The sequence below is a fragment of the Heptranchias perlo genome, chromosome 3, assembly GCF_035084215.1.
Source record: "Heptranchias perlo isolate sHepPer1 chromosome 3, sHepPer1.hap1, whole genome shotgun sequence".
Lineage (NCBI taxonomy): Eukaryota > Metazoa > Chordata > Chondrichthyes > Hexanchiformes > Hexanchidae > Heptranchias > Heptranchias perlo.
The window spans coordinates 57,966,912-57,984,065 of record NC_090327.1 but is presented as its reverse complement, the minus strand read 5'-3'; the positions used below and the strand labels follow the sequence as shown (position 1 = coordinate 57,984,065).

The following is a 17,154-nucleotide window of genomic DNA, read 5'->3' as shown; positions in this document are numbered from 1 at the left end:
GAGGGATTGAAGATAGGAGCCATATGGTGGGGGGGGGGGGCGTGCAGAAAGGGAGAGGATAACATTTTTGCTGAGGACAAAGGCATAAGAGGTAGAGCTGAGGGGGCATTGAGCAAATTGACAGCTGCTGCAGTATTGAGGTGAATGGAAGGCCAAAGGCAAGGCAGTTGGGAATTTGAAAGTGCAATTGTAAAAGCTACTACATGGTTTGTGGCTTCCTCAGTGGCAAACAACTATCTTGATTCTGTTTGTTTTTAAAAAAAAATTACTTCATGAATTGTTCACCACTGGATAAATGCAAAGCAACTTGGGGACAACTACACCATTTTCTTTTAAACCTTCTCTCCTGCCTCACCACAACAGAACAGTTGAAACCATAGTGATATGGAAGAATTAAACAATTAACCCCCTCAATGTTACAAATAGAAAAGAGTTCCAGTCCCTGAATGTCGAGATTAAATTATGTGTGACCAGACACCAATGAAGATTTTGGTGGAAGTTGTCATGATAGCTTCTTCCTCAGAAATTTCAAGGAAGATAGTCGAGTAATCACACGGCTTGTAGGTAACAAATTGTGTCCCTTGCATAATGACCCTCTGAAAATGACAAGAATAGCAATTGAGGATTGCTATAACGAGGTACATGCCTCTACTAGAGTTGTGATAGAGAAAACTGTAGAGTTATTTTAAGGGCACTTTTGCTGCCTTAACAGATCAGGTGGGGTTCTGCAATATGATACCAAACGTGTATCCTGCTTTGTTGTAGCTTGCTGGGCCATGCACAACTTTGCTATCCAAAAAATCCTGGACATGGAGATTCCCAGGGATTCAACCCCAGCTGCTTTGGAGGCAGAAGAGAATGGAATGGATGAGTATGATGACTGTCACTCGGAGGTCTCAGTGCCAGCTGCAAGGGAGCTTCTGAAATCAACTTATCTAATAGTCTCCCTTTATCATAACTGCTATTACTCCATTTCACCTGCTTCTCAGAAATTATAATTCCTTCAATACTGTAAATATTGTAGATTCTCAGATCTCTTTGTCCATACCTGAACTTGGATGTTACCTGAACTGAGAGGTTATACCTATCCTGAAAGATTGAACAGGCTGGGGCTCTTTTCTCTAGGAAAGAGAAGACTGAGGGGTGACCTGATAGAGGTCTTTAAGATTATGAAAGGGTTTGATAGGGTAGACGTAGAGAAGATGTTTCCACTTGTGGGGGAGACCAGATCTAGGGGCTATAAATATAAGATAGTCACTAATTAATCCAATAGGGAATTCAGGAGAAACTACTTTACTCAGAGAGTGGTTAGAATGTGGAACTCGCTACCTCAACGAGTAGTTGAGGCGACTAGCATAGATGCATTTAAGGAGATGCTAGATAAACACATGAGGGAGAAAGGAATAGAAGGATATGCTGATAGATTAGATGAAGTAGGGAGGGAGAAGGCTCGTGTGGAGCAGAGACACCGGCATAGACCTGTTGGGCCAAATGGCCTGTTGCTGTGCTGTACATCCTATGTAATCCCATGTAAAATGTGTTTGTGAAAATTAGCAAAATATAAAAACAACTTTTTGCCATTAAGGACTATTAAGATCGTGCTAAAGGTTAATCAAAAGCAAACTAGTGCAGGATTACACAGGGGAAGAGAGGAATAAACAATAATTAGCCCTGAGCTCCAGTCAGAACTGGTATCAGCTTAATGAATGATAATCTTAAGTATCATTACAGCTTTTAGAGTATAGAGTTATCAAATGTATAATCAATCAGGTTGTGCAGCATAACAATTTTACATTTTAACCTCCTCTAACTTTTATTACCTCTCCTTTTGGATCAATTCTGTAAAAAGATTCTGAGTAGTCAGTATAAACTCCAAGCTTTGCAATAATTTCCACCAATACTTGAATTCTGAAATGATCATAATTGTTGCTACTCCAACCATTCTGATCCAAATATTTTAACCAGCAGTATTTTAGGGTGCACGGTCGTGTGCTGACTTCTGGGAATCAGGGATATCCATTGATGCCTTGGCTAATGCCCCCGCTATGCATCCCAGCACACCAGGGGATCATAGCTCTAATGAGGCCCATGCCTCCACCAGGTCAATCATAGTAAACACAGTTGGGATCCTGAACAAACAATTCCAATGCCTGATCCATTCAGGGGCTTTTCTCTAAAACTAAGCATCTAAGGTCTCCTGGATTATTATGCTGTGCAAACCTTTTCACAGTCTAGTCACTGGAGGGTCAGTAGCCAGATTCCACAGAGGAGGAGCTGATAGAGGAAACTGAGAAGTCAGAAGCAGAGGAAGAGGCTGAAGTTCAAGGCCTGTTTAGAGTTGCTAGAAGCATTTGGCAACCATTGATTTGGTACATTTTCTCTTGAGCTACAACAACTATCTCTCTCTATCCCTGAAAAATAACTCTTCCTTCTCATCTTCAATAAAATCAAAGGTCAAAAAGCCCACACTACACCCTCTTTCTATCCCCACAGCATTATTCCTCTGCTCCGTACATTTACAACCTGTACCTCTGTAATGAAAGTCTCAGTTTACAGTGCGATTTGTACAAATAATATTTTATTCATAAAACTATATATTTGTCACCATGGTGCTACCTCTTTTTCAAAATTACTGTTTGTTGTGGACAACTATCTATTCTAATACTTCATCTGGGTAAGCTCCCATTGACAGGAGGCTGGGAGCTAGTTGTCAGTTGTGTTTCCGGAAGAGGCTCCTGGGAAAAGATAGCACGCAACTCTGTAAGCATGGATCTCTGTTGGGCCAGCTTCAGATTGTGACTTTTCTGCTGTTGCAGGGACAGCCAGCCCTGCCTGAGCAATCATGGGAAGTGGGGCACGGAGTGCTGCCAACCTAAAAGACAGCAGCATCAGCCATTGGCACTCCCGGCTAGTCCTTGCAGTGAGCCTCCTTGTTGCTGTACCCTCAATCTGCAGGAAAACAGTTTATGGCAATAATGACATCACAGATGCATGTTCCAATGTCGCACCTTATTTGGGCAAGCTCAGCAGCTATTCTGTCCATTGAGGTGTATGGCAGCTGTCTGAGTTGTCTAAACAGCCTTTGCCGCAAGGGGCTGCGCTGCAAGTGGCCATGGAATTTCCACTGCTTTCAAGACTGACAGAATGCTCTGGATTTTGTCTCTCAGTACCACACACATGCGGGTTGTAGACTCCTCCACGCTTGCCATTTGTCAGAAACTTCTGCAGAGATCTCCCAATGACCCCAACAACTTCTTGTGCTCAGAAAGCATCCTTCTCTGGAGGAGATCTGGCTCCCTATCCTCTCTAAATGGGGAGGAGGCACCCTTACCCTCCAGTGAATGGCTTCCTGTTCTTCCTCCTCCATATACTCCTGCTCTTGTCCACTTGTGCTCAGTACATCACCGCTGTGCTGCTGATCCAGCTGACTATCTAAATCCCCCAAGGTGGATGTCTCTTTGCTGGCGATTGGAGATGTGAGGTGCAGTGTTGGGATGCTGGGTGTACTAGTTGTGGAAAAAGTTCTAAGGGGGCTCAGCTCCTGGATCTTAAGAGGTTCCTACAAAGATGGAAAAATGGCAATGTTATGAAAAAGGACTGATAAGATGACTGTCCCGATTATCCTAGGCATGCACATGACATGGTGTGGCACCTCTTTGTCAGCTTGTGTGACAATGGTTTTGAGAGGATGTTAAAATGCAGAGTGTAGTAGATCCTTGGGATACAAACCCTGCTTGGTCTCCTGCTTCCTCACATCTGGCCAGCTTCGGGTGTTGTAGTCCTGAATACCCAGAGCCTACTCCTCAAATGGGTTGAGATCTCTAGTGGAAGCTTCTATACCTCCAGTTGACATAATTTCTCTATTATGTAAAACTTTCTCCTGTAAGATATGAGAAAGTGTTAACAACCCCATGTGTGAAGGGGACTGAAGAGAGAAATGTGAAGCATACGGATGCTGTGCCTTGATAGCTTTGCAGCATGTATGTGAGGGTGGTTGTGAGGAAAGGCATGCAGTGCAAGGGAGATAGTGAATAGTGACCCTTGGAGAATATGGAGACCCCGAGAATGAGGAGCGATTGTGATGGAAGGCATGCATAGTACTCCAGAAATCCAGAGGAGTCAATTATTTGCATCTAATCAGTGCTGGATGACCACCTAAATAAGCTACAGGCTATCATGGACATTGTAGGGTTCGTAGCAGTGAGGACCCCAATTTAAGAAAGGAACTAAGTGCAAGTATGGTTTCAGTTTCAAACACTCTGACCATTAGGCTGCAATTTAGAGCAGTCTCACGTCTGGATTCAACATGCTGGGCCATCAGATTGAGACCTCTCTGTGCCTACGTTAAGGCAAAATATAAATGGAAATTGTTGTTGTTGAAAAGATAGATTAATGTTCCTTCGTGAATTTAAATGAGGGATAGTCTTTGATAGGGGGAATTGATAGAACAAGGCATAATTAACCTATCTATACCAGGAACAGCACAGGCAGTCAATTATCAATCACTGCAACTGTTCCATATTAATTCTAAAGTTTAAATTATATTACTCAGTATTTCAACTGAAGTAACTTCTTTTTGATGAAATTGTACCAATGAGAAATGTACATTCACTTTTACTTTACTTCTATCAGCTAAAATATTGTACTACGTTTACGATTGCTGACATCAATCATTAATCTATTAACGCTCACTGACTCTACCATCTATAAAATATTTTAGAAAACTGCAGTCTGTGGAAATTTTTTTCCCTGCCCTACTAATATTCCTGTGTATGGAATATTAATAGCCAATATACAAAGATTTACTTTGATATCTATTCATGTTTAAAAATAAATTTCTATCATATTCCTGATTTTGCTGTCTCTAATGTATGATTCAGTTTTATTTCTTGATTTGTTGCATTGCAGTGTGGTGAAGATATTATGGGGAAAGCCAGTGCAACATAGAAACTATGCCACCCAAATAATAAATAAGAGAGAGTTTTTGTGGCATATCTGCTGATACAGCTGTAGAAGTTGAGTATTTTTTCTGCATTGGCCTTCACATTATCTGCAACTCTCTTAACCTTGTGGTGAATAGTCATTTTTCACATTTAAGGCAGCAATTTTTTTAGACAATTAAATCTACCTTCATCCCTGTAGAGAGTATTTTACTTTTCTTCTATTTGTAATGATTGTAGTGCATCCTTAACCCACCTAGTATCCCTATACAAAGGGAAGCCATGAAGGTACAAGAAGGATACATGGTAAAACAAAGCCAAATTGGCTAAGGGGCCATGTTCAAAGACAAATTAGACTTAAGAAATATTTTTACAGGCTTAAAGAAAATAGTTTTCAGTAGAAACCTCAACTAAAGGTGAGGAAAGCTGCTATTGGAGCAGCTAAAGGGATATTGGAGAAGAAGATAGTGGATTGCGATGGTATTTTTTTAGCGATGTTTGGAGTCAGAGGACATCGAGGTCTGTATAGAGCCATCAAAGGATTCCTCAGGGCAGATGCGGGTGGACTCCTAGGATGTGGCAGAGGTTTTGAGTAGCTACTTAGTGTCAGTGGCTACAGAATTTGATGATGAATTACCAATAATACATTGTACGGTTGATGCTAAAGTTGAAAGTGTCAAAGTGGATGCAGAAATAATGCTGGCTAGATTAAGTGATCTCAAAACAGATCGGGCTGCTGGCCCTGACAGCAATCACCCGAGGGAGCTCAAAGTAATGGGAGCTGTGCTCTGCGAGTCTCTTGTTTGTATACTTAACAGCTCGCTGGGGTGTGGGATTCTTCCCATAGACTGGAAAGAGGCCCATGTGGTGCCAATAGTTACATATAATTACATAGAATGTACAACACAGAAACAGGCCATTTGGCCCAACAGGTCCATGCCGATGTTTATGCTCCACACGAGCCTCCTCCCTCCCTACTTCATCTAACCCTATTAGCATATCCTTCTATTCCTTTCTCCCTCCCCTTAAATGCATCTATGTGTTAATCATCTCAATTACACCTTGTGGTAGCGCATTCCACATTCCAACCACTCGCTGGGTAAAGAAGTTTCTCCTGAATTCCCTATTGGATTTATTAATGACTATCTTATGTTTATGGCCCCTAGTTCTGGTCTCCCCCACAAGTGGAAACATCTTCTCTACGTCTATCCAATCAAACCCTTTCATAATCTTAAAAACTTATATTAGGTCACCCCTCATTCTTTTTCCTTGAGAAAAGATCCCCTGCCTGCTCAATCTTTCCTGATAGGTATAACCTCTCAGTTCTGGTATCATCCTAGTAAATCTTTTTTGTACCTTCTCCAGTGCCTCTATATCCTTTTTATAATATGGAGACCAGAACTGTTCACAGTACTCCAAGTGTGGTGTCGAAAAGAACTTAATTACCTATTATACACAATGCATTAACTCCAAAACACTTATTTTCAGACAAGTAAGAATTTATTACCAAGAAGCTTGTATACAAGGGAAGTCCACCTCAATCAAAGGTTGAGGCTACGACTTCGAAAGACAAAGGATTTAGCTTTCTTTTTATACACTTACTTTAGTAATGTTTGTCTATCATTGAATATAGGCGTACACGTACAATCTCATTGGTTCAAGTGTTTTAGTCAATCAAAAATAGGGACCCAACCCCCAGGCCCCCATCCCCCTCGGTGGCCTCTCACAGGATCTGGGAAAGGTACGTTGCTTTAGCAACACAGCTCCCTTATCAGTAGAGACTGTCTTGGTCTCAAGGTTATGTGGTCATTAATTTCTGTTAGTTAGACAGTTATCTCATAAGCAAAGACAATAGCCCTTCTGTGTGTCTTTGCTGGGAAAGTGTACACTCCAAGTTTCTCATTAAATTCAGCTGGTAAGCTAACATGGTCAACTTATTCCATCATGCTTTGCTTCTATAATGGTTCAATATTTCTACATTAATATGGTCAGCTTTATGGTTTAAGTGTATTAGAAAGTCAATTTAGTAAGGCAAAGCTTATAGTTTTCCACATTCCCACCTTTTGTCCTACATATATATATATAAAAGGACAACACTTTAATAAGGCATTATTCCACCCAGACGTTCAAACTCCTCCTGTGTCGCCTCATCCTGTGTCACCCCTACTTGCACCATCAAATTTGTGGGCGCTATATGTGTACCCAGGTTGGACATCATAACACAGCAGCATTTGACAAAGCAATAGGCTATAAGAATTATAACAATAGATATGACTAGTCCCTGAACTAGAGAAGTCCCAATAGAACCCAGCCATCCTGTTGCCCAGCCCCAAAGAGTGAATGAAGGGGGCTGCTTGAATTTCTCAACTTCCCTTTGGATGTGATTGGCCAAATTAGTAATATTCTCTGAACTATCAGGTATGTAGGTACAACATTCAGATCCAATTAGTGTGCATGTTCCTCCTTTCTCTGCCAATAGGTAATAAAGGGCCATACGATTTTGAAAGGTGACCGTACGAATGGCTGTCATTTCTGCACTTATTTCCTTTAAGGCTTCTGCCGTATCATTAGCAACTATTTCCCAGATATTGGCTAATTTAATAATTTCTCTGGTGGCCATGCTCACTCCCCACCTAGGGAAACTGGTATCATCCTAGTAAATCTTTTTTGTACCTTCTCCAGTGCCTCTATATCCTTTTTATAATATGGAGACCAGAACTGTTCACAGTACTCCAAGTGTGGTCTAATCAAGGTTCTACACAAGTTCAACATAATTTCTCTGCTTTTCAATTCTATCCCTCTAGAAATGAACCCCAGTGCTTGGCTTGCTTTTTTTTAATGGCCTTATTAACCCGCGTTGCTACTTTTAGTGATTTGTGTATCTGTACCCCAAGATCCCTCTGCTCGTCTACCCAATTTAGCCTCTTATTATCCAAGCAGCATGCGGCTCCCTTATTCTTCCTACCAATATGTAATACCTCACACTTATCTGGGTTGAAATTCATGTCCTGATTACACGCCCATTCTGCAAGTTTATTAATGTCTTCCTATATTTTGTTGCAGTCCTCGGTATTAACTATACCCCCACCAATTTGGTGTTGTCCGCAAATTGTGAAATTGTACTTCAGATTCCCAAGTACAAATTGTTTATGTAAATGATGAACAACAGTGGTCCCAGCACTGATCCTTATGGAACACCACTTCCCATCTTTTGCCAGTCTGAGTAACTACATTTAACCCCTATTCTCTTTTTTGTTTCGTAGCCAGCCCTGACTCCACGTGCTCTGCTTAGTCATGAGTTTACAATGTGGTACCTTATTGAAGGCCTTTTGAAAATCCAAATATATTACATCTACTGCATTACCCTTGTCTGTCCTTTCTGTTACTTCTTCAAAGAATTCAATAAGGTTGGTCAAGCATGACCTTCCCTTTTGAAATCCGTGCTGACTATTCTTTATTATATTTTCAGTTTCTTGATGTTTTTCTATTACATCTTTGAGTAAGGATTCCATTATCTTTCCTACCACCGACACTAAGCTAATTGGTCTGTAATTCCCTGAACTGGTTCTATCTCCCTTTTTAAACCTAGGAATCACATTAGCTGTCCACCAGTCCTCTGGCACTATTCCCTTTTCTAATGAATTTTTATATTTATGTTATAGTGCCTCTGCCATCTCCTCCCTAACTTCTTTTAACATGCGCGGATGCAATCCATCCAGACCTGGGGTTTTATCCTCTCTAAGTTTGATTAGTTTATCAATTATATCCCTCCTTTCTATTTTAAATGTCTTTATATCTTTTTTGATCTCTTCTTTTAATGTAATGCCCACCATGTTAGTCTCTCTGGTAAATACTGAGGCAAAGTAATTATTTAATATTTCTGCCATTTCGCTGCCATTACCTGTGAGTTTAAAAGCGGCAATAAGTCAGAACCAGGAAATGGCCAACCCATTAGGTTGACTTTTGTTATAGGCAAGTTGCTAGAAGGGATCATTAGAGATGCACAGTATGACCACCTTGATCGAGAGGGGGTAATTGAAGAAACTTAACATGGCTTCTGCAAAAGAAAGCCGTTTCTCACCAACCTGATCGATTTCTTTTGAGAAAGTTACTAGGTTGGTGGATATAGATAGCCAAATTGACATTGTGTATCTTGTTTTCCAAAAGCCTTTGACAAGTTGTCACTCAATAGGCTACTTAATAAATTTAAAAGGTTAAGTGGTGAACTCATAAAGGGCCTCAGTTTTGAACCCCCCCCCCCCCCCCCCCCCACAATGGGCAGGAAAGGGTTGGACGAAGGGTTAAAATCTTGAAAATTGAAATCCCACTGCGTTCCCGGCCAGCTTAGTATTAACGGTGGCGATTCAGGCCATTGACGACGTTTCCACTAAAAGCAGGTGGGAGCCCAATGACCCCCCACCCCCCCCCCACCAAACGGCCTGACTCTGAGACCCGCAGCCCAATTCGAGCGCAATCCAATTTCTGGGCCACCCTGCGCTGATTTCTTTACAGGCTGTATACACTTGTTATTCATTCCTGCATATTCTGATGAGCATGCTAATGAGGGCCGTTGGCAAGCCTGTTACCATTTTCAATATTTAGATTAGGGTCCTGCCCAGTGAAACACATGAGGGAGAAAGGAAAGCCAGTTGAAGTCCCAATTTTAAAGGAAGGCAACAATTTGGAGGGTCGTTCTAAAAAAAATATTTGGCACTTTTCAGGCAATCTTTGGAGTTTTAATGTTCTTTTTCTTATTTTGCATCTTATATTTTGTGAATTAATTTATATTTAAACTATTGTTTCGAGTATAATTTAATTACTTTCTAGCTAATATTCAATATAGTATTCCTGTATTTCCTGGATCAGACCATGGAAGGAATGTTTGTGATATGTAAAAAGCAGCAGAAACATTTATTGTTACAATATCACAGAGAAACTGACTCTACTGAAACTTGTACCAAGAGTTCTGCAAAACAGGAAGATCCTTAAAGAAGATGGGATCTGTGACATGTCACCCACAATACAAACATTCATTTCACCACAGTCCATAACTGAAAGCTGCTTGACTGTTGCGTAGTGTTACCTTTGCAGTTTCATTAAGGTATGTATTCTCTTCCAGATCCCAAGCTTTGCAAGTTGTGTTGAGTATGACCACCACCTCCTGCCAGGCATGCTACATTGCTTTTCTCTCGGGAAGGGGTCCAGAAGTTCCAAACAAGGCAACCTCCTTTTCACACCTACTTCATTCACTGTCTCATGCACTTCACCAGGCATCAAACAGGGTTGGGTGCTGACAGTCCAATCACCAGCCCAGAAATCCCATTTTCTACCTCCAGATAGATTTTGGCAGATATTGTTTATCCTTTACAAAGGCTTTTCCTATTTCCACACCCTCCCCATTATTGTGGCCATTTATGCTTAAGGTTTGCTGATACGCAATATTTCTTTTTTTACCTTTCCCCTTCCCTTGCTGCTCCCAGAGCAAGAGCCAAAATGGGTTGGGAACTTGCCTACATTAATCAGTACACCTTAAATATGTTGACCATGGGAAATCCCTTGAAGCTGATGTTTGTCCAGAGCTCACTGCACTTGGGTCTTGACAAAAAACCCCAGAAACTGTAAAATTTACACTTTTTACTTGGAGAAGCCGTGAGATTGGGACATGTAGGAAATAGAAATGTCCCATTAATGCAGTAGGGGACACTACTCCGAGATTGTATTTAAGAAACATTAGCGAAGACATTACTGTTTGCATGCTATTATATGAACACTTACTGTGCTCATACTAGGTTGGGCTAACCTTTAAAATAGCGGAGAGAGAAATTTGGTACAAGCACATTCAGTGTCTGTATGATAAAGTTACCTACAAGGGCCTGATTTTGCTGAAAAAAGAATGGCGTCTGAATGACGCACAGCGTTGTTAATGCGCAAATCGGACAGCAACTTGTGGCGAGGAAGAGATACCCCTTAAATTGTGAATCGCCAATTTGCGTCGCTCCGCTATTAGCTTCGCGAAATCGGCATCCCACCCTTAACCTCCATGTGATTTTCATGAAGTTGCTGCATTTGCACATTAATTTGCCATAAAACTCACCACAGAAAATTAAGTCTAGTAATTAACAGCACAAGTCGGGGGAGAAATTAGATAAGGGTCCGTTCTGGGTGATGGTACGGGAACTTCATGCTACCTGATACTTACCATGAAATCTCCGTGCAGCAAGCGCAGCCCTTGTTGCTGAGAGGCGGCACGGAGAATGAGGAAGTTGGAAATGGGGCGTGCACAGCGCACGTCATCAGCAGCCTGCACTACTTAAAGGTGCAGGCACATTTCCAATGGCAGATACACAGCCAAGTAGGAGAAGGGAGAATGGCATCGCGTGTAGCTGCACCGGCAAGAGAGCAGGCTCCACGATTCTTGGATGATGCTCTGGAGGCGCTGGTGGAAGGCGTGGACCAAAGGAAGGCAGGCATATACCCGCAGGGTGGCTGGAGACCCTCTAGACTGCAGCTGCGTAGGCGTTGGCAGGCTGTGGCACAGGAGGTGAATGCTAGGAGCATTGCACCATGCACGTGGGTGCAGTGCTGGAAGAAATTTAATGATTTGACACGAGTGATCAAGGTGAGTGAATGCAAATGTCAAGTGGCACATCCTACCAACTGCACCAATACTCCATGCACATCACCTCCCGTCACCCACCCACCCATCAACAAACACTGCCAAGATGGTGTCTGGCGCACGTCACGCAGGAAACATGCGTGTGCATCCAAGACGCCATCTTGGATGTCGGAGAAGCCATGTAGCACTGAAACAACGGGCGCTACACGACCCGACTTAGCGACCGTACTCTTTTAATGACTGCTAAACAACCTCTCTTGCCCAGAAAGTGAACAATTATAGGTGTGGAGTTTCATTCCTTCAGGTTGTGAATTGTTGGAGATTTTAAAAATGTCAAATTTTAAATTTTAAAATTTATTTTCTTACTTTTCCTTTGTCTCTTTTTTCTCTATCTTAATCCAAGCTTTCTTTTCCTCTCTTTATTTCTTTCTCTGTATCTAATTTGACTCTAATTCTCACCCTAATTCCTTCTCCATCATTCCTGTTTCTTTCTCTATCCTTAAATCTCATTGTTTAAGGAGATAGACTATTGGTCCCTTTGTTCACCAAGGTCTCAGGTGCCGTATTGCCCTCACTGTGTCGTTATCAGCTCGCATTTCCAGCAACTTTGTGGGCAAAAAATTTAAAATGTGCACGAACAAGCCTAACTAACAGCATGCCATGTGATGTCCTGCTCCAGCAAAATCTAGGCCATTATTTCTATCCTGCTGTTGAGGCAAAGGTGAAGAGCTTTAGTCTGCATCAACCCTGTTTGGTGACGACTAAAAAATAGAAAGAAAATGTTCCATTCATGACAGTACTCAGCTTGATGACAACAAAATATACCAAACAAATAGCCTCCTAATTATTTTAGTTCAGGAATAATATCTTGAGTAGTGATACTTAAAGTAGGGTTTCATTTGAGGAGACTGAATTGACTGTAAATTCATTGTTTTGGTCCATCATTTCCATCCTGCAACAAAATTATTCTCAGGGAAGAATTACTTCAATATACTGCAATACAAATGTGAGTTAATCTTTGAACAGTATCAAACCACAAACTTCACATCATAAGCAGAGATTTCCAAGTTCTGTTTAGTTGGTAGTCACAAGTATTCACAATGTAGCTAATTTCTGCAGGGCCATCGAAGTAAGTGAGACCGATTCATTTGAAGTTGAAGCAGGATGCAAGAACATTAAACTAACGGGCAGAGGGAGTGAGAGAATGGAAGATACTGCTGTATTTGTCAAATATTATTGATTGGTACTAAAATCAGAGCTTTTTAAATAAACCCAGTGTACTGGTGGAGAGATTTAAACAGTGCAATTATCTTACCGAATATTTTGTCATATTACTCCACAGAACAAATCAACATATTGAGAAGTTAGAAGTGGATCCGAGCAAACATTTATGTGTTGACTTGACCAATATAGTGACAGAGAGGAAACCAGTTGCTCAAGGCCCCCTCAAATTTCATCAACAGAAGGTACCAGAAAGGAACAGCAATGACTTCCAGGATAACCCTGACGTTCCACCGTTGCTCGATTGACTAGATATGAATCAGCACTGTTTATCTGGACATCTAATATAGTGAAATTCTTCTACTTAGTTGATTAATCTGTAAACATAACCTTAAAAATTAGATTAAGCAGTAATGGACATAAAGGTATTCATTACTAGAACTGTCTGGCCATGATGTTGTTGTTTCTTAATGACTCAGGTCATCCTGCATCAATTATACCTGCATCAATTACAAAGAAGCAAATTTAGTTTATTTGCCATATATAAATATGTATGTATAGTTCTGTTAGCCAGTTGGATTTATAGCTGTGAGTATAATAGGAAGGGACCAGCCAAATCAGTATTATTAACTTATAAAACTTGTTTGTCAGAACCAAACCAAGCTTCAAAGGGAAAGTAAAGTAATTTTCATCCAAGTATCTTATTTTTTTTTATTCATTCATGGGATGTGGGCGTCGCTGGCGAGGCCGGCATTTATTGCCCATCTCTAATTACCCTTGAGAAGGTGGTGGTGAGCCGCCTTCTTGAACCGCTGCAGTCCGTGTGGTGAAGGTTCTCCCACAGTGCTGTTAGGAAGGGAGTTCCAGGATTTTGACCCAGCGACGATGAAGGAACGGCGATATATTTCCAAGTCGGGATGGTGTGTGACTTGGAGGGGAACGTGCAGGTGGTGTTGTTCCCATGTACCTGCTGCTCTTGTCCTTCGAGGTGGTAGAGGTCGCGGGTTTGGGAGGTGCTGACAAAGAAGCCTTGGCGAGTTGCTGCAGTGCATCCTGTGGATGGTACACACTGCAGCCACAGTGCGCCGGTGGTGAAGGGAGTGAATGTTTAGGGTGGTGGATGCGGTACCAATCAAGCGGGCTGCTTTATCTTGGATGGTGTCGAGCTTTTTGAGTGTTGTTGGAGCTGCACTCATCCAAGCAAGTGGAGAGTATTCCATCACACTCCTGACTTGTGCCTTGTAGATGGTGGAAAGGCTTTGGGGAGTCAGGAGGTGAGTCACTCACCACAGAATACCCAGCCTCTGACCTGCTCTCGTAGCCACAGTATTTATATGGCTGGTCCAGTTAAGTTTCTGGTCAATGGTGACCTCCAGGATGTTGATGGTGGGGGATTCGGCGATGGTAATGGCGTTGAATGTCAAGGGGAGGTGGTTAGACTCTCTCTTGTTGGAGATGGTCATTGCCTGGCACTTATCTGGCGCGAATGGTACTTACCACTTATGAGCCCAAGCCTGGATGTTGTCTAGGTCTTCCTGCATGCGGGCTCGGACTGCTTCATTATTTGAGGGGTTGCGAATGGAACTGAACACTGTGCAATCATCAGCGAACATCCACATTTCTGACCTTATGATGGAGGGAAGGTCATTGTTGAAGCAGCTGTAGATGGTTGAGCCTAGGACACTGCCTTGAGGAGCTCCTGCAGCAATGTCCTGGGGCTGAGATGATTGGCCTCCAACAACCACTACCATCTTCCTTTGTGCTAGGTATGACACTAGCCACTGGAGAGTTTTCCCCCTGATTCCCATTGACTTCAATTTTACTAGGGTTCCTTGGTGCCACACTCGGTCAAATGCTGCCTTGATGTCAAGGGCAGTCACTCTCACCTCACCTCTGGAATTCAGCTCTTTTGTCCATGTTTGGACCAAGGCTGTAATGAGGTCTGGAGCCGAGTGGTCCTGGTGGAACCCAAACTGAGCATCGGTGAGCGGGTTATTGGTGAGTAAGTGCCGCTTGATAGCACTGTCGACGACACCTTCCATCACTTTGCTGATGATTGAGAGTAGACTAATGGGGCGGTAATTGGCCGGATTGGATTTGTCCTGCTTTTTGTGGACAGGACATACCTGGGCAATTTTCCACATTGTCGGGTAAATGCCAGTGTTGTAGCTGTACTGGAACAGCTTGGCTAGAGGCGCAGCTAGTTCTGGAGCACAAGTCTTAAGCACTACAGCCGGGATGTTGTCGGGGCCCATAGCCTTTGCTGTATCCAGTGCACTCAGCCGTTTCTTGATATCACGTGGAGTGAATCGAATTGGCTGAAGACTGGCTTCTGCGTTGGTGGGGATATCGGGAGGAGGCCGAGATGGATCATCCACTCGGCATTTCTGGCTGAAGATGGTTGCAAACGCTTCAGCCTTGTCTTTTGCGCTCACATGCTGGACTCCGCCATCATTGAGGATGGGGATGTTTACAGAGCCTCCTCCTCCCGTTAGTTGTTTAATTGTCCACCACCATTCACAACTGGATGTGGCAGGACTGCAGAGCTTTGATCTGATCCGTTGGTTGTGGAATCGCTTAGCTCTGTCTATAGCATGTTGCTTCCGCTGTTTAGCACGCATGTAGTCCTGAGTTGTAGCTTCACCAGGTGGGCACCTCATTTTTAGGTACGCCTGGTGCTGCTCCTGGCATGCTCTTCTACACTCCTCATTGAACCAGGGTTGATCCCCTGGCTTGTTGGTAATGGTAGAGCGAGGAATTGATTGATTGATTGATTGCCACTTACTGACCAAGTAATTTCCAAGTGTACTGTTCACCATCACAGCCACAGATTTGAATCCAGAATCCTACCAAAACATCCTTGCAGATCATGCAGGGGTGTAGTTTTGGGGAAGTTGGGTTATATTTTAGCGGCTAATTTGTTTTGTTTCAGGTCAAAACAAGCTGCCGCAATGGTACAGGTGAGCAGACAACACCGGAGTAGAAAGCTGTGTAGCACTGTCCATCTGCAATGTTATGATAATATTTTTATGTGTGTGCTCAGCATATGGTTTCTCTGGAACATATCAAGTTAAACTTCTAAAGTGTGTGGCTGGTACGTATCATTTGAATCATGAAGAAAATCTTTACCAGCAAGGTAATTGATCTTTATTTTTGGGAAAGATACACATGTATTGCTGGAATGAAACCAGTCAATGTGATGGGTTCTTAAAAAGTTGGAGACAAACCGATGGAAATAAAAACCGGGTGGTGTGTGAACAGGTGGCCGATCCACTACCGCCTGTTTTCTACCTGGCAGTGAAAGTGAAAATTCACCCGATAGAAAATTGGAACTGGAAGTTGTGATCTTCCTTAATCCTTTGAAGCAGAATGCCTAATACCATTCCTTTGTGCTGTTTTAGTTTTGTGTTACAGTTGTATTAACGTGGTTGGTTTTGCTGTGCAGTTTACAGGGCAGATTGAGTAAACCAACAGGTTATTGAGGGTTACTAAACCCATATTCATCTGCGTTTTATCTGGAAGGCAGACTCATCTCAAGACTGCAGTCAAGTAGCCAAAATGAACTCTAATCCAGCGCACACTGTAGCTCAAGTGACATTGCATTGCAAGAACTGCTGCAACTTGGGAAAACAACTTCTCATATTCAACTTGGAGGCAAGGTTAAAGAACAGCTGCATTGGAATTAATTTTGATTGAAGTGTAGTCAGGCTTTCCCCTGCTGCCCATGTGAGAGATCCAGCTTGCTGTCCTTATCCACGTTTATACTTTTGACACAGAGACACATCAAGTTCAATGCAGCCAGCACCTATAGAACTGCACCTCCAACATGAGTCACTGCCTTCAGAGGAGGAGAATAGAAAATTGGGATTAAAAAATCATGATTGCATCCCTTTGCCTTGTCATTGAAAATCCTATACCTAAGATTTGCCCAGTGTTACAAGTTCTGGCCTAATGTTCTTTTCTTGTCTATAAAAAAACTTCTAGGTTATACATTCCAGACAATTACTGGTGGTGTTTAGAATCAGGACTGCCTGCCTTATAATGCAAGTTCAAACCCTTATCATCTTCAATGGAAATATTTTATTCCAGCTGTTACCATAAAGCATCCTTTAAGTCATGCATCACTGTAGTTTCTTGTTAATAATAGTGATGTTTGGAGTTAGAAATTTGCAAGAGTTATGCATACCTCTGATACAACATACTGTGAATCATTCTGTTCTGTTCTGCTGATGATAAACTACTTTTAGTAGCCTTGAAATTTGTGTTTGCTATCATGCATCAACCAAAGGGATGCAATCATGATTTTTTAATCCCAATTTTCTATTCTCCTCCTCTGAAGGCAGTGACTCATGTTGGAGGTGCAGTTCTATAGGTGCT

At 42.2% G+C, this 17,154-nt stretch overlaps 1 protein-coding gene across 2 annotated transcripts in view; it reads left to right on the top strand.

Moving 5' to 3' along the window:
• dnaaf11 (dynein axonemal assembly factor 11) overlaps positions 1-13,445 on the top strand; it is a 60,454-nt gene extending 47,009 nt beyond the window's left edge. The window contains exon 12 of one of the 2 annotated variants that reach the window (XM_067979767.1): positions 12,899-13,445. In XM_067979767.1, coding sequence (XP_067835868.1) covers positions 12,899-13,085 — 187 coding nt within the window. In that variant the 3' untranslated portion in view covers positions 13,086-13,445. Of the gene's footprint in view, positions 1-765; positions 1,435-12,898 lie in introns of those variants that run through there. The other variant, XM_067979768.1, reaches the window with a different exon arrangement.
• Positions 13,446-17,154: the final 3,709 nt, after the last annotated feature.